This window comes from Periplaneta americana, chromosome 5 (genome assembly GCF_040183065.1).
Source record: "Periplaneta americana isolate PAMFEO1 chromosome 5, P.americana_PAMFEO1_priV1, whole genome shotgun sequence".
NCBI classification, from domain to species: Eukaryota; Metazoa; Arthropoda; class Insecta; order Blattodea; family Blattidae; genus Periplaneta; species Periplaneta americana.
In genome coordinates, this window is record NC_091121.1 from 187,757,682 (window position 1) to 187,784,473 (window position 26,792).

The following is a 26,792-nucleotide window of genomic DNA, read 5'->3' on the forward strand; positions in this document are numbered from 1 at the left end:
ATCTTAAGGCTGGTTCACAATAAACCGGAAACGAGAATCGGAACGAAAACAAAAACGGTAAAATTGTTAAAATGTGTACATTTAAATGTGAGCATTCACAATTAACGAAAAGCTTACCGGAGCCCGGGATCGGGAACGAAGAGTTGGCCAAGTTTCAACTTTGGCGTTCACGTTTCCGATCACAGCCACTAGATTCATTCTATTGCCATCTAAAAGCTATTTTGTCGTCGTATATTTTGTAGCAAGAAGACCGTGACATAACCTATGCATTATTTTGTTCTGTGCTGTGCATCATGGAGCAAGTTTTATTTGCTGAGATTCTAATATTGCGTGTTGAGGAAAATCCTCACGTTTACGATAAGTGGCGCGCCTCGTATAAAGATGAGAAAATGAAGGAGAATACATGGGTTCTAATAGCTGCATCTTTGAACACCGATCGGAAGTGAATCATATTTTATTGCTGTATTGGTTGTATTACACACTACATATTCATGCTACAATTCAGTAACTACTGTTGTGTTCATTTTTGTTCTATTACAAATATTTCTTCTCTAATTATTTTACGTTATGGTAGACTTAAAATAGTTTATGATAATAAAGGTGCATGGGCATATTTATAGTACCGTACCTAATAAAATGTTTCAGTTGAAATTTCGAAGTTGGTTAACCTGTGTTTATGTTGGCTGCCTTGTACTCATGAGAGAACGCCATTGGTCAATTATACATATATACCATCAGAATGCGTAATATCGACTTTACATATCGTTATTGACATACATATCGATATGCATAGTCGTCTACGTTCTCGGTTTATTGTGAATCAAAAATTTTCATATTCACGTCCTCTGCTTCTCGTTTTCATTCTGGTTCTCGTTTCCGGTTTATTGTGAACCAGTCTTTAGTGCCTGACTCACTCACTCACTCACTCACTCACTCACTCACTCACTCACTCACTCACTCACTCACTCACTCACTCACTCACTCACTCACACTCACATGACTATATTTGGAATCTTCATTTAATGTTTAAGTTGTAAGTGAATTTGTTTCTATAATGATTTGCAAGCTGAAGTAAGATTCAGATTAACTCTATGAAACCTCACCTTGTCTCCCATGCCATGTACACGCCAACTATCAGTAAAAGCCCTTTGTATCCATACAGAGCGCCCAGCCAACCATGAGTGTACTGCGAACGGCACACCTCCACCTGAAATTCATGTTCAGGAAGTTCTTCAATTTTTTTTTTTACAAAGTTCGTTAAATTATAATAGAACATGGAATTTTAATAACAATTATGCGAACGGATCTCATATGATTTTTGAGAGAAATAAAGCTTTAATGTTAATGTAAGATCTTTGGAATATAATAAATGAAATGGAAATGAAAATGAAGCATTCAATGCTATTGTTCATGCAATAGAACATTTCAATAGTTTGAACACGTAAGAAGAATGTGGAAAAAAAGAGGAGAAAAAGCAACCAATTACCTTTAGAAATGAAACAACAGCAAAAATACAAAAACAGGAAAGCAAGGAATTGAAAAGAATTCGAACATGTAGTAGGCCTATGTACTGGGTGCTTTCCGTTTGTTTACTTTTTTTAAATAAAAATGAAACTCCAAACACATTTTTAGGTTCTATACATAAAGTCTACTAGTACTCTTTTCTTGTCAATAAATCAGAATTTTATTTTTTCCAGCTTCTTATGACCTGACGTTCATATTGGAATTACGATGACTTAATTATACACTGACATTCAAAGATATCTGACCTACGATTTTATGATCGTGTAAACGAACTTTCTAACCACGGGATAATCAAAACCAAAGATATAACATATTGACATAGTTTGAAATAGTTCCGCTAGTTCTCAATAGGTGATACCATTATTGGGGCGATTAAAAAGTGTCGGGGAAAATGATGATGTAGATTAAGTATAAATTATTCTCATTATTCACAATATCAGCGATTTCCAGCTAAACCCAGTGTTGTTTTTAGTAGTGTGGCATGAAAAAGTGAATTCTTTAATGCGGGCATATTCATGTATGATTGGCGACACTAATATCTTCGCCATCTATTCACAGAAGTAAATAACTAAAGAAGCCACACTTACACCAACAAATTATCGATCTTTATCGATTAGTAGGTTCAAATATCTTTTTTTTTATATTAAACTAAAAGACCTCACCTTATGGTACATCGAAATAGAAAGAAATTAATTCATTACAAATTATTATCTTATAACATCACATTAATTTTAATTCTTTACATGACACATAGTCATCATCATTACCCTACTGTTATCACAATACATTACAACGAGTTATCCTAAGGTTGCTTTTCTTTCTGATCCTATTACATTGCTATAAATACAAAACAGTCACTTTTATCCTATTTCATCTTATTCAACTCTAATTACCGTGCATTAAGTCACAGCCTACAAATAAGTCAACTTATTTTAACCTAGATACCAATTATACACCATAATTTCACATCATTTGAAGTAAGTATAACACATAATTTTAAATATTAGCACAAAAATTGCCAACCTATATTATCATTAATATATTACAATATCTGAGTTGAACGCCAGTATACGTTCACACAAAATAACGTATCCGGTATCAGATTATTTTTTTGGAAATCTAGCCGCAACAATTACAAATACTTCGATATTTGGCTTTATGCGAAGAAAGCGATATAAATCTCATCTGTATGTATGAGTGACCTACTATGATTTTATAAAAATATCTGTTAACTGTTCTTTGTAAATCAGAAATGTACCTGTGGTTGATACACAACACTGCGATCAGAGGCGCTTATCTCAAGAGTGAGGTTACGTAGATGGCGTTGAATTGGATCTATGATGACCCACAGAGTCACGATTAAACCATCAATAAGTAGTAGAACACAGATCAAAGAGATAAGTTGAGTGTCTTGTAGAAGCTGAAACAGAATCAAAAGGAAACCACTGTAGATAATTTTTATGGATAAATATTCTAAGCTATCATTATAAAAAATGTACTATCTGTAGAGTGATTCACAAAATGTTGAATCATTTGTTTTCAATATTCCTGCTATACCATTAGAGCGATATTACAAATTTAGCGCATATATGTAGTTTATGGAAAGTCTACTAGAGTGCAGGACAGATTATTTCGTAAGATAATTAACAAAGGACGGTTTACTGCCAAGAAAGAGTAAAGTTTGTAATTTCTTTATCTGAAATCTAAAAGTGTTATTGTTGTTGTTACACAGAGACATTTACGAGAATATTTCTGTACAATATTGGCTTTTCTACGAAAAGTACATAATTAATATAACAAAATAATCTTTAAGTAGATTTAATACAGAAAAGAAAAATTAAAATTAATGGTTTAAAATATAAGGGTTCATTATATTTTTTATTATTCGTATTAGGTATTATATGTTGATGGTGACTTATATAAATTCGACAAATAAATTATATGAGATTAGCAAACATAGAAGTATTAGTACTATACTGTATTTTTAATAATAATAAAAATGTTAAACAGATACTTAGTATATGCTTACAGGTTGCCATATTATTGTAATTTTCAACCATTATATGGTGGGTGATCTCGGATTAAGAACTGGAATACATCTAATCCGCCATGACGTGAATATAGAATGATTAAATAAATAAATAAATAAATAAATAAATAAATAAATAAATATCTAAATAAATAAACAAATAAATAAATAAACAAACAAATAAAAACGTATAAACAAACAAACAAATACATAGACAGACAGACAGAGAGATAGATAGATAGATAGATAGATAGATAGATAGATAGATAGATAGATAGATAGATAGATAGATAGATAGATAGATACATAGATAGATAGATAGATAGATAGATAGATAGATAGATAGATAGATAGATAGATAGGTAGATAGATAGATAAATACGTAAATAAATAAATAAATAAACTAATAAGTAAATAAATAAACAAATAAATAAATAAACAAACAAATAAATAAATAAACAAATAAACAAATATAAACAAACAAACAAACTGCACGCATTGTATTCTTCACCTGACATAATTAGGAACATTAAATCCAGACGTTTGAGATGGACAGGGCATGTAGCACGTATGGGCGAATCCAGAAATGCATATAGAGTGTTAGTTGGGAGGCCGGATGGAAAAAGGCCTTTACGAAGGCCGAGACGTAGATGGGAGGATAATGTTGAAATGGATTTGAGGGAGGTGGGATATGATGATAGAGACTGGATTAGTTTTGCAAGGATAGGGACCGATGGCGGGCTTATGTGAGGGCGGCAATGAACCTTCGGGTTCCTTGAAAGCCATTTGTAAGTAAGTAAGTAAGTATGTAAGAAACTAACCTTGTTTTTCACTACTCCACTGCGACTTCGTGTGAATATACGATGTACTCGGTAGGTCTTTGTGAACATCGATCCAAATGCCAGAGAGAAGCCAGCTGACAACAGGTACACTCTTGCCTGAAGAAGATACATAAGAAAGTTAGATACATTCAGATACAACGATTGAAACAAGTAAAGAAATACTGATTATTAACGGTCGTGTTTTGAGTGTTATCAGAGTTGGTTTTTTATGTGTGTGGAAACTTTTTGTTTCATGTAATCTTATAATATACTGAAGGTGAAGTATTGTCCTGTTTATTGTTGAATGTACCTGTGAATGCTACACCGAACTTAGGATTTCTGCAAGATGTTATAAAATATTTGAAAAAAAAAAAATAATTTCCTCAAAATCTAACATAATATTTCCTTCATAAACTATAAACTATATACAGTAAAATCCCTCGTATCCGGCACTCAATTAACTGGCAATACCAAAACAACGGCACTTTTGGCTAGGCCAAAAAAAAGTAATTCATGCGAAAGGGAAGTGTCGAAGATGTGAGTGGTTTTCGTGGATCGTACATGCCGCATATTGTTTACTCTTTACATTGTTCACGTGTGAAAACATAGACAGAAAACCCCGTTATGTCCCTAGAGACCGGTAAGTTGTCACTTGGACCTTGCAAACAATTCGCAGAGACGATATCTTTAAATTTACCACTTGAACTCGCCCGTTCGAAGGGGTGTTGGACGAGTCTAAATAGGAAAATGTGAAATTCTCTGTTCCTACAGCGCGTAAAAGTTTCATTCGAGTGATAAATAGAGTACCCTATTTAAACAAAAAGAATTTAGAGATAGGCTGCGTTAAAAAGGTTCAAATCATCGAGCGCTATTTCATCTTCACAGTTGCGAAGTTGGCTACACTATTCTTCACGTCACATGGCCGCCATTTAAAATTGTCATAAGGTTACGAAAACGATTAGTATTTTTTACGCTATTAGGCATTACAATAAATTATGAAGCCGTATTCAGTACTAAAAATAAACATTTTACCTAACTAAAAACTTTATTTTTAATCATCTACATATATGAATATTTATAAATTTAAACATGGAAAAAAATGTTTGTGCAGTACAATATGTCTTTACATAACCTATAAACGCATTTTCCAATTATCCGGCAAAATCAGTTATCCGGCACTGGCTTTGTCCGACAGTAGCCGGATACGAGGGATTCTACTGTATCGAGGTTTCACAGTATAATATATAGGCCTAAATTAACATACGAATCAGAGTCAGTACATTTTTACCGACTCGAACTCCGGCTTTGACTTCACATATATCTGCAAGTAATCATGTAGACTTGCAAGTTTACCCTTATGAATTACTTGCTGGCGATGAAAGGCACACCTCTCAAGTTTCTCCATGACCGTAGCTTATAGCAGAATTTTATTTATAAGCCCATGCTGCAGTGCTTGATCGATATTTACCGTACACACAGCTGGAAAATGAGTGTTAGTTGGGAGTGTTGCGTGGTCTAGGCCGAGCAGAATGACTGCAGTGTACACTAAGATGCAGCCCACAACTGCCATGTTGTTTAATCGTGGAGATGACAACTTGATGTACCTGTGAAGAAAATAACACAATTTAATAAAAGATGGTTATGATTTCATAGTGAGATATTATTATAATATCGTAGAAAGTTATTAGTATCTCAAACATTTATTTTAAAGATACACTTAAGCAGTATTAAGATATGATTGTTTTTTTTTTCTTTATGGTTCTAATGCATTTTGCAAATTACTATCTTGGTTTTTGGAAGGATAATTTGTATTTTTTTTTTATCTAACGGCGGGCACTTGACTGTTTTTCATTCACCCACTTGAAGCCAGTTGCGTAAATCAATTTACTGACAAAGTCGTTGCCCACGAATAAACCATAGGAGGCTAGTTCAGTGGCGAGCATTCAAACGAAGTTACTGAAGATCTGCTTCACTATACAGGGTGTTATATAAATACCTGTAAAAACTTTGTGGGTGTAATGTAGAGGTAAAACTAAAACTAAAATGTTCTATACAACTTTTCCTGCAAATCCTTACTTTGAGAGTTATGATGCATAGTGCCATATCTTATCAGACATAAAAAACATTGGCCAGTAAAGCCTTCAACTGTGTCACGTTCGCATACATAGCGACTGCGGTAGATGTTTCTTATTCGTACACCCCACTACAGTTGATTCCGACCTGATAGGACTTTGTTTACTGTACGTAGGTATGTTTAGTTGTATGGCACTGTTGCAGTTCCTACAGTCACCATGTCCCGTAGGTACACATTCATTTTATCGTTAGTTCAGTGGGTTTCAGTTGTGTACGGTAAGATAGATCGTGCAACACCAGTTGCGCGGCCAGCCAGATCACCAGACTTCTACCGTTGGGGTCGTCTGAAGGCGCTTGTTTATGTCACACAAATTCTGAACGTAGGATAATTACAGCAGTGATATCAAAATAGCTATGAAACAGTTCGGAATGAGTTGAACGGGGTCTGTAAAATTCTAAGATCAGTACAGTACAGTGTTGATTTGTGCTTTTTTTTTTTTTTTTTAATTTTTTACTCTAGATTAAAATTGCAAGTTTCTTGTTTATGTTAGTTAATTAGTTAGGATACAATTAATTATGATACTTAATCACTCATTTAAAGTTTGTGTGACTGCAACCTGGGTATATTTTTGTGTGGCTTTACTTTGTTTATAGTGTATTTGTTTCCTTTTTATTTCTATTATTGTATTTGTATTTCTGGTGATGTGGAAGAGAAGGCCTGATGGCCTTAACTACACCATAATAAATAAATAAATAAATAAATAAATAAATAAATAAATAAATAAATAAATAAATAAACATTAGTGGCCAAAAACCGGACCGTCTCTTGTAGCTGATTTCAGAGTCACAGGTTCAAATTTTGCTAGTCGCAAAACACATCTATCTTGTATAATTAATTGTAACAATGAAATTTATTGCATTTGTTCGATTCTTACCGTCTTTTGTTTCATTCAGTGCCTCAAACTTACAGACGAAAAAACTTTGAGAGTTTTATTTTCATCTGGCATCAATATTACATTTCTACCTCTATTCGGCAAAGATAACTGCGTATTTTTACATTAAATAGCAGTACTTAACTCTGGCTTCACTATCCATATTGAAATGATCGCAGTTTGACACAATACACAGCACAGGATTCTTTTGTATCAGCTACAAGGGTCGGTCCGGTTTTTTTGCTACTACTGTACATACCTACGTACAGTAAACGTAATCTTATCAGGTCGAAATCAACTGTACGTAATAGGGGTGTACGAATAACAAACATCTAACGCAGTCGCTATGTAGGCAATCATTACACATAGAAGGCTTTACTGGCCCTTGTTTTTGACGCCTAGCAAGATAGGACATTTTGCATCATAACTCTGAAAGTAAGGATTTGCGGGAAAAGTTGTTTAATAACATTTTAGTTTTAATTTTACCTCTACATTATACCCATAAAGTTTTTACAGATATTTATGAATCACCCTCTATTTTAATATTTAATATTCTATTTTAATATTTAAGGCAAATATATCCTATATACAGAGTGTTTGAAAAGTGATGATAAATAATTTACAAATGAAAAGTGCAAACTGAAAGAAGCAAAAAGCTCTAATAAATATTGTTCCGCGAATTAACTGTTCGTGCGATATCACTTAGGAAAAAGGTCCGTACTATAGCCTCCTAGGTCACCGGATTTAAATCCAAATATATTTGTGTTTGGGATCATATAAAAAAGTCTGGTTTACGCTTCTGATGTCAACACACTTCAGGAATTGCGATTTCGGATTGAACGTGCCTTGCAGCAAATAAGGAATGGTCCAGGACTGCCAGAGAGAATTCTGAACTCGCTACAGAGAAGAGCACAACGTAGCGTTCAGATGCATGGACAGAATTTTGAAAACCTGCTCTAGGTATAATTCAGTTAGGAATGTCTGTACGTCTGCTCTTAATCAGTGAGGAATCTCAACAGAAAATGTGCATTATCTTGACAATGGTTAATTTGCGGACCGATGCGTATTGGAGCTGTTTTGTTTGGGTTAGTTTGTACTTTTAATCTGTAAATTACTGACCATCACTTTTGAAACACCCTGTATAAAGTTTTAAGCAATACGTGGTTTTAGTGGTCGGTGTTCGCTTTTCAAATGCAAGTTAAACTGAAGAGTCTCAATCTAATGGTTACAAATTAGCAAGCCTATAACGCCGAGCAATTTGGGTATATAATATGATCTAGGCCATTACCGATCACATATTTTGGAGCATTGTTTGAAAGACAAATTCAAGGATATTTTCTAACATTGTAAATTCTTTTGATATTTTAAAGCACAGGGCGCATTTATTAATCTACTTCATACAATTTATCTTTCCACGCTCGCGCATGCAGAGCGGATGCGATAGTGTACAGCGCAACTGCACACATATTAACGTAGAAATATAAAATGTATGCAATGTATTATGGGTATATTAAAAATAAGAACTCACTTAAGTTTGCGGAAGTGCAAGTTGAAGGCAAGGAAAGCAACTGCCAACGTGATGCCGATGAGAGCGAGACATGTTATGCTGAGGAAGGCTGCAGGCTCGATGGTCACGACTCGGAGTTTGAACACCCGCTTGGCGATGGGTACCTGGCCACCCTGCCACACAAGTGGTCTGCAGTCAGGGCAGGAGTAGTCCATGTGGTCTGTTGATGGATAGAACAGCGCCACCTTTGATACTTCCCCACCTAGTGCACAAAGAAAAAAAAACGATCAAATCTATCGATTAATCGATTGAATTCAAATAGTTAATCGATTAAATATTTTGATCGATCAACAGTACTACTTAAAATACATAGTACAGTACTGTTTTGTAAACACTTATCTGATTTAATTTAGGGATGGTACCATGCTACCACAAAAACAAGGATAATGGCTTAAATGATAAATTCGGAGCATTAGGCAGTTACTTAAAATCATTAAAAAAAACATTATATTCTAACTTGTAATATCACACAAAATATATATCCGCTATCATAAATATATAACAATGACTCCTCTCTATTGCAGGGACATATAATATGTGTAAAGTCTACTATTTAGTAGTAGTAGTAGTAGTAGTAGTAGTAGTAGTAGTAGTAATAATAATAATAATGATGATAATAATGATAATAATAATAATAATTTTTTATTTTATTTATTTCTTTTCTTTATTCAAATATTAATGTGCTGGTCAACAGCCATGGGCCAATGATAGCCCAACACAAGTGCTACAGTATTAATATAGAAGAAAGAAAATTAAATTTTGAATACAACAACAATAATAATAATAATAATAATAATAATTTTTTATTTTATTTATTTCTTTTATTTATTCAAATATTAATGTGCTGGACAACAGCCATGGGCCAATGATAGCCCAACACAAGTGCTACAGTATTAATATAGAAGAAACAAAATTAAATTTTGAATACAATAATAATAATAATAATAATAATAATAATAATAATAATAATAATAATGATAATAATGATAATAATAATTTTTTATTTTATTTATTTCTTTTATTTATTCAAATATTACTGTGCTGGACAACAGCCATGGGCCAATGATAGCCCAACACAAGTGCTACAGTATTAATATAGAAGAAACAAAATTAAATTTTGAATACAATAATAATAATAATAATAATAATAATAATAATAATAATAATAATTTTTTATTTTATTTATTTCTTTTCTTTATTCAAATATTAATGTGCTGGTCAACAGCCATGGGCCAATGATAACCCAACACAAGTGCTACAGTATTAATATAGAAGAAACAAAATTAAATTTTGAATACAATAATAATAATAATAATAATAATAATAATAATAATGATAATAATGATAATAATAATTTTTTATTTTATTTATTTCTTTTATTTATTCAAATATTAATGTGCTGGACAACAGCCATGGGCCAATGATAGCCCAACACAAGTGCTACAGTATTAATATAGAAGAAACAAAATTAAATTTTGAATACAATAATAATAATAATAATAATAATAATAATAATAATGATAATAATAATTTTTTATTTTATTTATTTCTTTTATTTATTCAAATATTAATGTGCTGGACAACAGCCATGGGCCAATGATAGCCCAACACAAGTGCTACAGTATTAATATAGAAGAAACAAAATTAAATTTTGAATACAATAATAATAATAATAATAATAATAATAATAATAATAATAATGATAATAATGATAATAATAATTTTTTATTTTATTTATTTCTTTTATTTATTCAAATATTAATGTGCTGGACAACAGCCATGGGTCAATGATAGCCCAACACAAGTGCTACAGTATTAATATAGAAGAAACAAAATTAAATTTTGAATACAATAATAATAATAATAATAATAATAATAATAATAATAATAATGATAATAATAATTTTTTATTTTATTTATTTCTTTTATTTATTCAAATATTAATGTGCTGGACAACAGCCATGGGCCAATGATAGCCCAACACAAGTGCTACAGTATTAATATAGAAGAAACAAAATTAAATTTTGAATACAATAATAATAATAATAATAATAATAATAATAATAATAATAATGATAATAATGATGATAATTTTTTATTTTATTTATTTCTTTTATTTATTCAAATATTAATGTGCTGGACAACAGCCATGGGCCAATGATAGCCCAACACAAGTGCTACAGTATTAATATAGAAGAAACAAAATTAAATTTTGAATACAATAATAATAATAATAATAATAATAATAATAATAATAATAATAATAATAATAATAATAATAATAATGATGATAATAATTTTTTATTTTGTTTATTTCTTTTATTTATTCAAATATTAATGTGCTGGACAACAGCCACGGGCCAATGATAGCCCAACACAAGTGCTACAGTATTAATATAGAAGAAACAAAATTAAATTTTGAATACAATAATAATAATAATAATAATAATAATAATAATAATAATAATAATGATAATAATGATAATAATAATTTTTTATTTTATTTATTTCTTTTATTTATTCAAATATTACTGTGCTGGACAACAGCCATGGGCCAATGATAGCCCAACACAAGTGCTACAGTATTAATATAGAAGAAACAAAATTAAATTTTGAATACAATAATAATAATAATAATAATAATAATAATAATAATAATAATAATAATAATAATGATAATAATGATAATAATAATTTTTTATTTTATTCATTTCTTTTATTTATTCAAATATTAATGTGCTGGACAACAGCCATGGGCCAATGATAGCCCAACACAAGTGCTACAGTATTAATATAGAATAAACAAAATTAAATTTTGAATACAATAATAATAATAATAATAATAATAATAATAATAATAATAATAATAATAATAATAATAATGATAATAATAATTTTTTATTTTATTTATTTCTTTTATTTATTCAAATATTAATGTGCTGGACAACAGCCATGGGCCAATGATAGCCCAACACAAGTGCTACAGTATTAATATAGAATAAACAAAATTAAATTTTGAATACAATAATAATAATAATAATAATAATAATAATAATAATAATAATAATAATAATAATAATAATAATAACAATAATTAAAAATTGAAATAAATAAATTAAATTTTAATCTTAATCACTGGATGCATATAAATAAATAACAAAATAAAAATAACAATAAGGAAAAAATAAAAATAAACAAACAATCTTGAACGAATTTTTCTTTAATCTATGATATATTATACTATGAGAATAATAGTGATGGTACAATGAAAATTAAGTATAATTTCTGAACGAATACATAAATGATAAGTCTTTGCCAAGAGCACTAGTCTACACATTGAAAAGACAGTAATAATAATAATAATAATAATAATAATAATAATAATAATAACAATAATAATAATTTCATTTCGTCTGAAAATATACAAATTCACAAATTTGGTTAAGGAAATGGGGAAAGTTCTTCTGGAAAATGTTATTTAATAAATTCCTTCAAATATGCTGCTTTCGGGAAATGTGAGGAAAAGCTTATATCGCACCTATGTCTCCTGTTATTTTTTCCCATCTGTAGATTAGAGTTCGTAATTAGACTGATAATACTACCCACAAAAAATATTCTGGCTATAAATCTCCACGATGACGACTTAGTGAATTTCTTAAAAAAAAAAAAAGTCGTTCTTTCTAGATTAAAATCCAATGTAAAGATACAATTTTGACACGGACGTTAAAGCGTTGACATTATGAGTCAGAAGTAACTGATGAAAGTGGAAGAAAAGCCTCGTTTGAGGAGTCGTAATAGATCCAGTGGGCAAAGAAATATAATCTATGGAAATAATAAAAAAATAGCAATTGCTAGTTCTGATACACATACTCAAACTGTTGAACTATACAAGTCAAATTGAAAGATCTTACCTTGCACTTGATAGAAAGCAGAAATCCCAACGCGGTCTGCACCGCTGAAAGATACTGGTCCCTTAAAAGAAGAAGTAATATATTTATAACGCTTAGTACAAAGACATTACAAAGATCACATGACAAAATTAATTCAATAATCAAAATATATACTACTGCTATTCAATTTACCGAATTACAAATTGAATTATTTTGAAGTCAGTAAAGAACTTATTATTGACATGAGTAATTAAATAATCAGTAAAATAAATTCTGTACATTTATTTAACAAATTTATTAATCCCATTGGTTGATTTAGAGCAGTCATTTTCAACTGGTCAACTTGTGACGCCGGAGCGAGTTTCCCCTCTCGGAGCAGAGCTAGTAGAGCATGTGAGGGAGGGTAATGTTGTGTCTCCGCTATTTAAACATCTCCATCTCTTCCACTGCCACTCCCTCTCAAGGAATCGAGAGCAGAGACGTATGATGTCACAGAGCTAGCAGCGCGGCTACGAGAAAGACTGGCTACGACGCAACGTCACATTCTTAGTCATAACATGGCCAACACTGAACAAGTTTATATATAAATGCACGTTTAACATGAGTTTAATATAGGCCTAGCAATTCCTTTGTTGTTACTGTGTTTGTCTTTATTTTTTTTTTAGAACTTTGAGCATGTATTTATATTAGGATATTGTCAAGATGGCCGTGACTAGACCATGATAATCATGTGACTCCGACTCGCGCCGTTATCTTTCTCATTAGTCATGGCCGCAGTTAGAAAATGCCTGATTTAGAGCATAGCTGTGAACAGTTCTGGATACTGGATAATTAATAACATATTGTACATACAAGATTTTTTATATAAAACAAACATATGTAATATTAGGCTATGTAGGGCGTCTCGACAAGAACACTGTTTTTAATGTGAATAAATGCAACGAAAAATAGATAACAATAGACAATAGTGTCGCCAACCCAATGACAACAAAATATTGTTGGGACATTGCGTAATTGTCTTGTTGTTGGGTTGGCGGAACTGTTATCTGTTTTGTTGCATTTATTATTTATTTATTTTTATTTATTTATTAACATTATTAAATCCGGTGTTCTTGTTGGGACACTCTTTATTTACAAAATAAATAAATAAATAAATAAATAAATAAATAAATAAATAAATAAATAAATTAAATATGCCACTGACAAAACGTTCCTAATGTAGCTATATATCTTCTTCTCTTCTTGACTGTATCACTCCGCTTGGGTGAATCGGAGATTTCTTTCATTTTCGTCACGTTTATTCCCGGACTCCGTCAAGCTTCTCGTTAATTGTGAATTCTCACATTTAAATACATTTATTTTAACAATATTTCCGTTCTCGTTTTCGTTGTCGTTTCCGTTCCCGGTTTATTGTGGTCCAGCCTTAAGTGACGATAGGAGATACATTTTTTTGGCTTCTACTGAAGATGAATAATTTGTGTCAGACAGAGTTAGTATGTTATTAAATTAATAGAAAATAGAATATGAACTTTTGCTTTTAGTACGAATTGCAGGACAAAAACTAGTCAATGACAGACGTAGTAGGCGAAAGAGTTCAACAATGGTAATTTTCCATCTCTATCTTGTTTTAACGTGGCAGACGCTTTCTGTTAATATGATGGTGACAATAATTACAGTAAGCTTTGGATGACTGAAGTTATGATATGTTTTACGGGAACGTGAAGGTTGACCATGAATTTGTTGAATAATCATTTTTAGTTTACCTACACCGATAAATTCTTTACCATATTTTGCCATTTTTAATATGTTTTCAAGTCAAATGACATTCTATATGAATTCTTCACATTCAAAACATCTTCCCTCTGAAAATTAGACCATTTTTATACTTTTTCCCTTAAAGTAACCTTGAGTGTCGCGTGCTATAGAAAACCCGAATATTCAGTATGAGCAAAATTAGTTATTTTTTTAGGAGAAATAGCTGTCCATAGATTACGGCCGGACGACGAACCAACAAATGACATAGAGGCAGGAAAGTGGCTTACATACAATCACTCTTTCTAATCAGTGATGATTGAAACAATTATTATACTGAAATCCTCAAAATAGCTTATATACATATATAGCCGTTACTCAGTAAATTATAGAAATGAAGATCAAATTTAAATTATTTTTTTTCTGCGTCTACTTATATGAAACCCAAAAAAGTTTCACTTTCATATCATCAATATAGCATTAATGTGTATAATTAGTGACAAATACTCAAGTAATTGCATTAACTATAATGATATTTCATTTTTAATGATAATAATGTCATCAAACATTCTTAAGTTTTGTAGTTCTTAATATCCAATACATAGCTGTTCTCAGAAAACTACAGACCAGAGAATCAGACCTGTAAGTCTTGAAGTTTTTATACGGTATCAACAAATTACACAAATGAAGATCGACATATTGGCCGTATATTGGTATTGTGTCAGAGAATCTGAGCCATCTGAACTCTGAATATGTCAGCAATCCTGCAGGTCATGGCCTTCGTGTAATATTGTTTATTGTAGTGTCTGTTTTGTTTTATTCTGAAATGCAATTAGTTCTCAAAACTTACGAGAGATGGATTTTTGAAAATAGGAAAACTATGTAGGAAAACTAACGGTTCATCGAAAGTTACTATTTTTCTGAAAATCCTTGGATGCCAAGCTTCAAAATGACGGGTCACTCATTAAAATCCATTCAGCCGTTTTCCCTTAATTTCCATTACCAGTTCAAATTATATATATAGATAACTTAATGAGAACTTTTCACTTAAAAAAACTTTATCACAATAATTTTCACGATTTATGTTATCGGGCCTATTTTATTTCTATATTGCAATACGTTAAAAACTAATGATTCTACCACATATTAGAATCTCAAACATTTTATTTTTGTTTTCATAGCGCCACTTTTAAGCTGCACAACAGTCTGGAAGTGGGCGCTTCGCTGCAAATCTTGCGGCTTACTTAGGTAGAAGCGCAGGCAAGGTTGTATTTGTACGAATATGCTAATAACTAGGGACCGGATTTTTATGTAATTACATATTATATTCCTTTCAACCTAACCGTATATAAAAAACAAATCTTTGCGAATCTTGTAATTACCATTAATATATTAAAATTTGATACTACATATTTTTACATATTTACCCCACATTACATATTATGGCTTGGTATTACATAAATCTACATATTTAGGGGTTTTATTCATTTTTACTTCTCTGAAGGGAAAAGAAAAACTTCTGTTGGGGAAGTTTACAATTTGAAATACACAGATTTAAAAATACTTTTTTACTTATCCGAGAAAGGATATATTTCAGGATGAAACATAACGACCTTTGTTCCAGGAAGTAATAGAGGCACTCACCCCGTACCGTCCACTGTAAATATGAGTGAAAAAAGGCAACCTTTCTCATACTTTGTATTGTAAAAATCACTCAGAAAGTAGCGTTGCCTCACTCATGCGGTGGAGTGGTACAAGGACGAGATGATTTGTCTCGAACTATAATTGTTCTGCACACATCTTAACAAGTCGTTCTCATGCAATTTGCAACCTTACCCACCCTCTTCCTAATCCTTCCAAGGAAAACCCGTATCAAGTCTGACATGAGCCGCAATAAAGTAGCCGAATTTTGAAAAGAAGCTGGAGTAAATGAACAAATGGAAAGATGTTGAAAGATTAAAATAAATAGCTTTTCAGGTTATTGCTTGACCTCTTTACCTTAAATTTAGTAGATCTATACGGAAATGGGATTTTCCGAGCAATCAGAAAGTATAGTTCTAGGCTGGAATAATCCTACCCTTATGAATGAGACAAGAATGTCACTTTTCGAACAACAGTTTGTGAAAGTCTATAGTTTGAGGTTTTAGTAGGTACTTTGTTTCTTACAGGGAACAGCTAAAATGCATGTGTTCCACATCTCCTCTTATTTTCTCCTAATCCAGTAAAGCGAAACAGTGCTTGCAGTACTGTTGTGTCATTCATTTCACTCAGTTCTCTAGTTTTAGTACTTACAGTATAAAGTGCAAGTGAGTTTATCTACTGCTTTTAACTAACTAAAACGGCCTCTGTATCTTCAACCCTAATGACAAAACTAAAATCGTGGATTGTAATGGCCGAAGCTTTCACTATAGATGGAAAAATAGTAATGTGTCAAGTGTGTAAAAAAAGTCGGATGCTCAATGAAATCACAACTGGACAGTCTTACCTACCCTATACCTGCCAGAATATTGATATTAAATATTTTCATGATTTTACATATTTTGGTACATATTCAGCTTATATTTCTTACATAAATATGTACATATTTCACACCTTGATATTACATAAAAATCCGGTTATTAGTAATAACAGCGTTCGCTCATTTTACAGCAGCTTCTGAAAACGATCTCCTCCGGCACCTGGAGGTGAGAGGATTTCCAGGAAAAGTCAGAATGTATAGGAAAGCATGTTGTAGCCTTATGAGAAAAACTTGCTCCTAATATTGTCGTTCAGATCTGTTGAACTTTCAGAGTGTGAGTTCGTTCTTACATACTATCTTCTTTAAATTTCCCCGCAAGCAAGTCACATAGTGTGAGTTCGGGAGAACGATTTGCAGTTTCATCTAACTTCTCTTTCTTTAGCACCCAGCATCGTCGTTTCGTTTTCTTATCCAAGTTGACCTGTTGCTATTTGTTTTATTTACAAGCCCATGTATCGTGGTCCTGTTGGAAATAGCGACTTCAGGAAATTTCGTATGACATATTTTGTTTTTCTCAACGAATCAGTTTTAATGTAAATATTGTATACAAATAACTTTTTATGTAATTCTTATCGTAATCTGGGTATACTCATAATAAAAACTGATTGCTAGCAACTATAAAAATCGATTCTCGCATCTAAAATTACAGAGTACAATGTTTATTTGAACGTGATGTTCGAGTGATATAACATTACTCCGATCTGTCTTATAAATACTGCATGATAATAGTACATTATGCAACGAGCCTATAATGGTAGTAATTAAGACGCAAGTATGTTTGTTTATGAAACGAGCGCAAGCGAGTTTCATAATTTTCATACGAGCGTCTTAATTAGCATTATAGGCAAGTTTCATACGACTTTTTATGCTCGACCATATTTCTAACTTGAAATTATTCAAAATTAGGTCATGTTATGGTTATGTGCGAACTGACCTGAATTGTGAGATGTGCGCAGACGCGAAAGTATTGATTTTTTCCGAGGCCGAATGTCATTGGCCTTGATAGAGAATAAGATGAACATTACTCTGATATAACCTGGAAATTGATTTAGAATTGAAAAACAAGATGACAAATTGAATTTATTTGAATATTATTTACAATTAACGCTAATTATTAGTGTAACAGAATAGAACCTTCTGCGACAGTATTGAATTTCCAGCCTCCGTGACTTTTCGCTAATTGACTTTCGATTGCATATCCAAGAATAATCGATACTTGCGGTTTCATAACGGTACAGAGGTGACTTGTCATTGGCTGAACACCTGAACTTTAATAAATAGGTGTACTTTAATGAGGTCCATTAAAGGGCTACTACCAGGTGTATAATTACTACATTTCGGCATGGTCGAGCATAAAGATGCATTTTATTACCGAAAGATACGCCGAATGTTTCACTGGCAGAGAGATCATAGGCCTAATTACAAAATTTCTCCATAATTCACAATCATTCTCATTACTGCTGTACTAACAACAGAAAAGTACTACACATATTTCTCATATCAACTTCATAGCTTCCTTAAGACGATGTTTCTCATTGTTGGAATTTGAGTCCAAAATGTAAGTTCTCGGGCATGGAATCACGTAAAACATTTTACAATTTACATCGATCTGCTTGCAAGTTTAACGGCCAACATGCCGAAAGAAAGAAAGAAAGAAAGAAAGAAAGAAAGAAAGAAAGAAAGAAAGAAAGAAAGAAAGAAGGAAAGAAAGAAGGAAAGAAAGAAAGAAGGAAAGAAAGAAAGAAAGAAGGAAAGAAAGAAAGAAAGAAGGAAAGAAGGAAAGAAAGAAAGAAAGAAGGAAGGAAAGAAGGAAAGAAAGAAGGAAAGAAAGAAGGAAAGAAAGAAAGAAAGAAAGAAGGAAGGAAAGAAGGAAGGAAAGAAGGAAAGAAAGAAAGAAAGAAAGAAGAAAGAAAGAAAGAAAGAAGGAAAGAAAGAAGGAAAGAAAGAAAGAAAGTAGGAAAGAAAGAAAGAAAGAAAGAAAGAAGGAAAGAAAGAAAGAAAGAAAGAAGGAAAGAAGGAAAGAAAGAAAGAAAGAAGGAAAGAAAGAAAGAAAGAAAGAAGGAAAGAAGGAAAGAAAGAAAGAAAGAAGGAAAGAAAGAAAGAAGGAAAGAAGGAAAGAAGGAAAGAAAGAAAGAAAGAAAGAAGTAGCAGAAAAGATTTATAGAAGCAGTAGTTTCTGAAGGCAAATGATTTTTATTGATGCAAAAATCGTCTTCTGTGCAATATGGCGTCTTAACACTTGTTACTTTAAATTATTTTCATTTATATTGTATTATCAAACGTCTAAAATGTATATTTTACTCATATATTTCTATTTTTAACGCATAATTCAACAGTTTTTACCGCATAGTTCGACGCATACAGCAATTTCAGTTTTTTAGTGCGTAAAGTTAAGTGGTCTATTTATTATTAATCTATATCTTTTCTGAAGCCTACAATTTTTTAAATAAATATTTTTTGATTAGACTCTAAAAATATCTCATTGTAAATAAAAATTCGGATATAGGAAGCAATTATAAAATATTCTGAATAATGAATATGGTGGTGGTAGTCGCAATAGTAGAGACTCGCTGTATATGCAGTCATCATCATTTACGCAGTCAAATTAGGAAAGTATAATCTGAATCCGTCTCCCTCCTTGTTCCAAATATTTGTCGCAACTGTTTAACTTAACCCCTAAGGTCAACTTCATTCTACAGTAACTACTTATATATCGTTGAAAAAACCGAAAGTAAACTTCAGTAGGCACGTTAAAATGAGATATTAATATATTTAATTCCTGGACAACTGGTTCCATCGAGAGCTTTCTTTCTAAATTAAGCGTTGACTTAAAATCAGTATTCTTCATTTTATGCACAAAAAATTCGAGCGCCAAAGAGTTAAAAAGTGATGCGTCATTTGCTGCAGTTTCTGTTGAGAAAGGAACGAGATATTTTCCAGAATGCTATTTTCTGTTCTTTCAGGAATGTGTATTACTTCTGCATACTTTGTCTTTTAGAGTTCCCCAGAGACAAAATTCAAGGAAAAATGCAAAAGCAAGCTTCCTCTCCAACAGGGTCTCTTTCAGAAGGCTTAGGTATTTATGTATAACCTCTGTTTTCAGAGAAACATAATGGAATGCATTCATTAAATAAGATTAATTTTTCGCGTGTAAATTCTCTTGCCGAATACCACTCATGGTGATAATTTTCATTTAACTTTAAATTCATGTCGGTCTCGAAATAATTATCATGACAAGAAGCATTCGTTAAGCTCAATGAATATATCAGAAAACTATGAGCACTTGTAATATTACTGTTGACTATTTCGTTTATATGACGTCATTCCATTTTCGGCCAATGAAGTGTAATGCAATTCTGAATCCCAACCAATCACAATCATACATTGCGATAATTTATGCAGCTCGATTTATCACTATCAATTTATCGCATGGCTGTCCTTTTCTTTAGTCAGTGTCGCCAACTGTTTCCACATAAATTGAAGAGCATGAATCCATTGTACTAAATAAAGTGCGAGATCCTACTTCCACATCTACAGTACATCTTCATCTTCTAATTCCATGTCCATTATATCTAAAGAAAATGACACTCCTTCATAACAATTGTTCTTTAATTAATGTATTAATCAGGTTATTTGTAATAATACTACGATGAAATGTTTAAATTAAATTATGATTTCAACAGATAATGGAAACGTATTTCTGTTATAATAACAAGAGAAAAGCGCAGTATATATAATTAACATTTAAAACCTGTATTTCGCTTTTCTCAATTGGCATTACTGAATAACATTCAATTTCTTTATTGCAGTAATCGTTATTCATCTATTTCGGCTTCACAATGTCTGAATAGGTTAAGTATTCATAAATATACAATTATTAACATTTTGTGAGGAAATTTTAGGGATATATTATTTACATTTTTTATTTTATTCACGAAATAGTCCTAATAAATGTCACTCGAGGTCTGAGATTACTGTACATAATTAATTTGTGATATGTTGATTTACCGATAATGTGCCAAGTATGACCGCAAGCATCGTGCCTGCGTAAGAGGAATCTGCGAACTTTGCTATTTCGCCCAGTGTAAGATATGATTTTATTCCAACTTTTGGAGTTTATAATATTTATCTGAAAGTTTACATGCATTTGGTGACTACAGTGCAATCGTTTTGACTTGGAAACTCTACAATTTCAATAGAATACTAACATAGATTGCATTTAAACGTACTTCATAGATGAGAACTTACTGAAACTCCAAGAAAGTCAAGTTGTCCAAGTTGTGACAAGAACTCTTCTGCCATGTCTCTGCGGTTGTAGTCAAATTGGTGTACAGATGTCGAGATGTTGGCTTCTTCCCACCTCTCCTGTGCCCCACGCAATGCGAGAGCTATCGCCCACACTGCGTCATACGTTTGTGGGGCATAGCGGGTCACGGGCAGGGAGAGTTGCTCAAACTCCTCCAGAAACCGCGAGTTGGTCTGAAAAAGAAATTTGATTACCCTTTTCAATTAGGAATTAGGCCTACAGCTTGTTACTGTACACAGTTATTGTTCAGGTTTCTAATATTTAATTTATTACGAGGTAAGACATGGATATAGGGGAGAGTTGGGTAATATCGGACATCGGGTAATATCAGACAGTGAGTTTCTTTCCTCTACCACCAGATGATAGTACCTGTATAACATGATTACGTTTCTGTGATGTCGCATACAGAAACGTAACCATGTCATTCAGGTATTACGATCTGGTGGTAGATGAAAGAAACGCATTGTCCGATATTACCCGATGTCCGATACTACCCAACTCTCCCCTAGTTTCATTTATACAATATATTTCATGTGAGAGAAGATTAACTGCCCTATACCGTTAAATTTGCTTATTTAACCACCCATTACCACAAAAACTATTCAAGATATCGTACTGAAATTTTTATATACAGTATATACAAGGTTTCTAAGCATACGGACTCAGATTTATCAAGAAACATAAGTTTAAAAGAATGATTTGAGTTTTATAAATAACCCTGATTTGATTTTATTTTTTAAATATATATATTTTTTCTGATATAACTAATAGACATAGGCTACATCACTTAAGAGGGATGAGTGATTTTTGTTTACTTTAACCATGTCATTTCTTAAGGTGTTGTAGAAACTTGGGAAAACTGAAGTACACTTATGACTTAAATTATCTCATAGAAACACATGTGTGAATGTAGGTAACTGCGGACAATGTATTTTTTTTTTTTAGAAAAAAATACTCTGTTGTATTGTTTTCGCTGTAAGAAAAATCCTAATGTAAACATAAGCACGTTGCTGTCATACCCGTGACTGGCTTCCAGTCGAAACACTGACATGACGCAGGAAAATATAGTTCGTATTTGGAAACCATAATCTTGTATTATTTGAAATTAAAAAATTGAATTCTAGTTGCTAAATATGATGAAACATATAACTTCACTCATATGTAAAACGCTATGTAAAAGAAAAGCTACATTTATATTTTGTTATCTATTATGAACGCGGATGAATACCAACAGTAATACCGAGGTAGTACGTTCTTGTAACAAGCTGGCGTCACTTGAGCTCGTAGTTGTTCACATGGCACGTGGTACTGAAGTATTGCGTCTGCATCCTCGGTGTGTGTGGTTATTAAACATAAGAGTGGAAACCCTCTCAAAAGCGGAGAAAAACAAATAGTCTTCCTATATAATAAGTGAGTTGAATCCCACGTTACCTATTCAGCGTAAGTCAATCAGACAGCATGTTCCAGCTGTAAGGGATAACTGACGCTGTTGTGGACCGTCTCGCAATAAATCCTGCCGACGATAGTTCTGACGACTCCGATTTGGAAGGAATAAGTCCTTTGTCCGGCAGCGATTGACCTTAAACCTAAGTTTAAAATAATTTAATTATAAAGTAAATGTTTTCTAAGCAAACGAATGCATAGTAGTGAGGTTAAGCTTACATAATGAGTAACTGGAAATGTTTAACATGAAACAGAATACGATGAAAGAGTAATGGAACGGAGAAAAATTCTCTCCGGCGCCAGGATTTGAACCCGGGTTTTCAGCTCTACGTGCTGACGCTTTGTCCACTAAGCCACACCGGATTCCACCCCGGCATCGGAAGAATCGTCTCAGTTTTAAGTTCCAACTCTTGGGTTCCCTCTAGTGGCCGCCCTCTGCACTACGTCATAGATATCTATGAACCTAGGACCGAAGTCCACACATGTGCTGAGGTGCACTCGTAATGAGTTGGCCGGGATCCGACGGAATAAGCGCCGTCTTAAATCACGAAGTGATTTACGCATATCATATATATTATTTTAATGTACCGAAGTACCTATGATATTTCCATGCAGATATTCTGCGTCATCATACGATGAAAGAGTAATGGAACGGACAAAGCGTCAGCACGTAGAGCTGAAAACCCGGGTTCAAATCCCGGCGCCGGAGAGAATTTTTCTCCGTTCCATTACTCTTTCATCGTATGATGACGCAGAATATCTGCATGGAAATATCATATGTACTTCGGTACATTATAATAATATATATGAAACAGAATGTACAACAGTGGGCGGGAACACGTACTGAGAATCTATGGCGTCAAACTATGGCCAATGAAGACTCACTTCAGTCACGTGCTATTGTTTACATTAGGATTTTTATTACAGCGAAAAGATTATAGCTGAAGTGTGCCTCTCCTTTAATTTTCTTTTTTCTTTATTACATCTTGTTTCTTTACCTTTCGTTGCTTACGTCTCTTCCATGGGGTTACTTCTGCACCTAAAAACGACTCCATAATTAATACTACAATTCACGTGCTAAAGTGTATTTCTCTGAGGTGGCTTTTGCCGCGTACATAAGAAGCAGTACTGCCAATCTACTACAGTTAAAATAATATGGATAAATGTTTCAAGGTATGAATGGGATATTTGTAAATACCACTATCGTCCTGCACAATGGCTGTTTTCACAAAAAACAGTCTTTGGATTGTGGTTGTTTTATGAAAACCACTGGCAATTTTCACTCCTATAACATAGGACAATGTTTTTTTTTTTTTTTACTAACAACTAATTCAGTAGATGGCCGCTACAATACGCTCATCAATAAGGCGCGTATTCCTATGCAATTAAATATTTCTCTTGCGTGTGATAAAACACAATTAACAAAGTTAAAAATTCCGAATGTCAAGTTTCAAGTTTAAAACCCGAATTTTATTTCACATAAAAACACACATTTCCACAAAAAATTTATGTAAATACATATTTTCAGAAAATCTATTATAAACACATAAATCTTGGAGTTTTTTTACTTAAATAATTTTGTTACAAGAACTTTTAAATATTTTAAGACTAAATCAATTATATCACTCAGAAATACGTTATCGTTTTAAGAATTCTTGGTTGCTTCGTGCTTCTATGGGCTGTGTGGTGTATCCGTGATCCATTTTTGTAATAGTATCGCCTCAAGTTCTGAGAACTGCTAGGTAGCATATCAGTGTTATTATACGAGAATAAATTAACATGGACAAGGAGGAGAGATTTTGCAACACATAATTAGAAATGTTTATTGTTGCTGAAGATGAATTTATTCCGCGCTTTGTTTGTGAAACACAACGGATAAGAGCTAGGGTATAAACATTATTTAATTTAAACAAATTTCTCTCTTCTTGTTCATGCCTATGAAGTGAGGAAATACATCTTGTGATTCCCCGTTATCGGACCATAAGCATAAGCTGCGTAGTGTAGACGTGGTGGCGTCGCTATAGGAAGCTTTTCTTCGACATTGTCAGTCAGTAGCTAGAAACATTTTTTTACGTTAAGACGTGTGTATATTAGCCTCTTAAGATGCCTAAAATCAAATCGAATTTTAAGATTACGTCTACAGCATTATGTAGATGAATTTAAAAACATTTTTACTACCGACGGAAAAGTGTTATTTTGCCAACCATGTGGTAAATCAGTAAGTGCAGATCAGCGCTCTCAGGTAACTCAACATTTGTCTGGAAACAAGCACATTGCCGCTGCTTCACGTGTGCATTCACGGCAAAACAGTGGATATAAAAAAATGTGTAAAGTTGCTCAAGTATTGGAGGGTGTGCCCAGCGAATAGGGATTATAAAGAATGGACACTGAACGAATTTTCCTGTGTTTTGTTTCTCTGTGCGCCAGCGGCTAGTTCCACTTTCAAGCGCTAGCGGTAGTGTAATCGAGCATACGCTAAGATAATAATTGAGAATAGAATTAAGGCACAGGATCCAAACATCGCCTACCTTATTGCATAATCCAGTAACGCTTTGCTTCAAATAAATTCAAGTTAACAGCTTTTCCTTATTTCTCAGTGACAAACTAGTTGCAATAATAATATTTTATATTTCGGATATCATAAATTATTTTATAAAATAATACAATGCATTATAAAATTAAGTATCGAATTCGTTTAATATTTGTATATAATATAATATAGGTATATGGTTTTTCGTAAGAGTTTTGTTTTTCCATTTTCAGCGCTATCAAATCATTACATATTTTAATTCTTGTAGGGGTCAACGTCTGAACTCTCATTATAAAGGAACTCTAGAGTCTAGACATTACAGTTAATGAAGGATTTATTATTTTATGGATCCAATTTATTTTATTTGAGTACATAATGTACCTAGATGTATTAATTATATGTGTTATATTTCGCTGTGTCGACTGCTAGCTGGTGTGATGTCAGCGCCAACTCTAGGGAGAAAGCAGAATCTCATGCTCTAACTGGCTTGAAGGTCATTGAAATCGGTCCGGCTACATCAAAGGTACGACGCGAAGTGTCCATTCTTTATAATCCCTATTCGCTGGTGTGCCTGTAGGTGAAATTGACGGTGTAGGTGTTTGTGACATTCCTCTCTTTAAATATGCACGTCTGACGTCCTGTGATGTGGAAAGATCGTTTTCACAGTATAAGTCGTTGTTCAGAGACAATGGGCATGCAGTTGTGATGGAGAATTTGGAGATGACCTTTGTTGTTCAGTGCAATTCTCGGACAACTACTAGCAACTGATGCTCAAGTGTGATTGGTGAGTACCTAGTAACATTTTTTTTTCAAGTTAAGCAAGTAAAAAAATATGTTTTTTTTTTTTTTATTTTTAGCAAATATTTTCGTACTTTAGCACATAAAAAATAAATATATTTAAATTTTTTAGCACATAAAAATCCGCTCCCTACTCATCACATGCTTAATATTTCAAATTTGTATTTTGTGGTCTATGGTTATTAAATAAAACCCTTCCATTGCTAAAGTGAGTGTTTTAACTCACCAGCCCTGAATAAGAAGGCATGACTCCAACAATGCTGTTGTGGCTGGAGACAAGAAGCAGGCCCTCCACAGCTGCGGCCAAATGGTGCTGGGGGCATTCTGTCACGTTTTCCCACCAGATGTCACTGGGTCCGCCTTGCAGGATCCATGCGTAATCCGATCCGTACATACCAAGATGATGAGCCTGAATTGAGATAGTGAAAATGTCATTTAAATTCCTTAAAACTGTACGAGGAAGCAGTGTTAATTGATCGTTAATCCTGAACAGTACAGATAACCGCGTGATACAGCACAAATTTATAAAATTTACTCACTTTTTTCGGCGTTATGGCATTGATGGATGAACTGTTAACATTGCAGAACTTACGATGGAAAATCAGAATT

At 32.7% G+C, this 26,792-nt stretch overlaps 1 protein-coding gene across 1 annotated transcript in view; it reads right to left on the reverse strand.

Annotated features, from left to right (window-relative positions):
- LOC138700452 (gamma-aminobutyric acid type B receptor subunit 2-like) overlaps positions 1 to 26,792 on the reverse strand; it is a 56,815-nt gene that overhangs the window by 16,523 nt on the left and 13,500 nt on the right. The window contains exons 6-13 of the mRNA XM_069827065.1: positions 26,410 to 26,592; positions 21,355 to 21,585; positions 12,858 to 12,918; positions 8,908 to 9,148; positions 5,843 to 5,978; positions 4,375 to 4,491; positions 2,783 to 2,944; positions 1,104 to 1,207 (exon numbers count right to left, since the gene is read on the reverse strand). Coding sequence (XP_069683166.1) covers positions 1,104 to 1,207; positions 2,783 to 2,944; positions 4,375 to 4,491; positions 5,843 to 5,978; positions 8,908 to 9,148; positions 12,858 to 12,918; positions 21,355 to 21,585; positions 26,410 to 26,592 — 1,235 coding nt within the window. The remainder of the gene's footprint in view (positions 1 to 1,103; positions 1,208 to 2,782; positions 2,945 to 4,374; positions 4,492 to 5,842; positions 5,979 to 8,907; positions 9,149 to 12,857; positions 12,919 to 21,354; positions 21,586 to 26,409; positions 26,593 to 26,792) is intronic.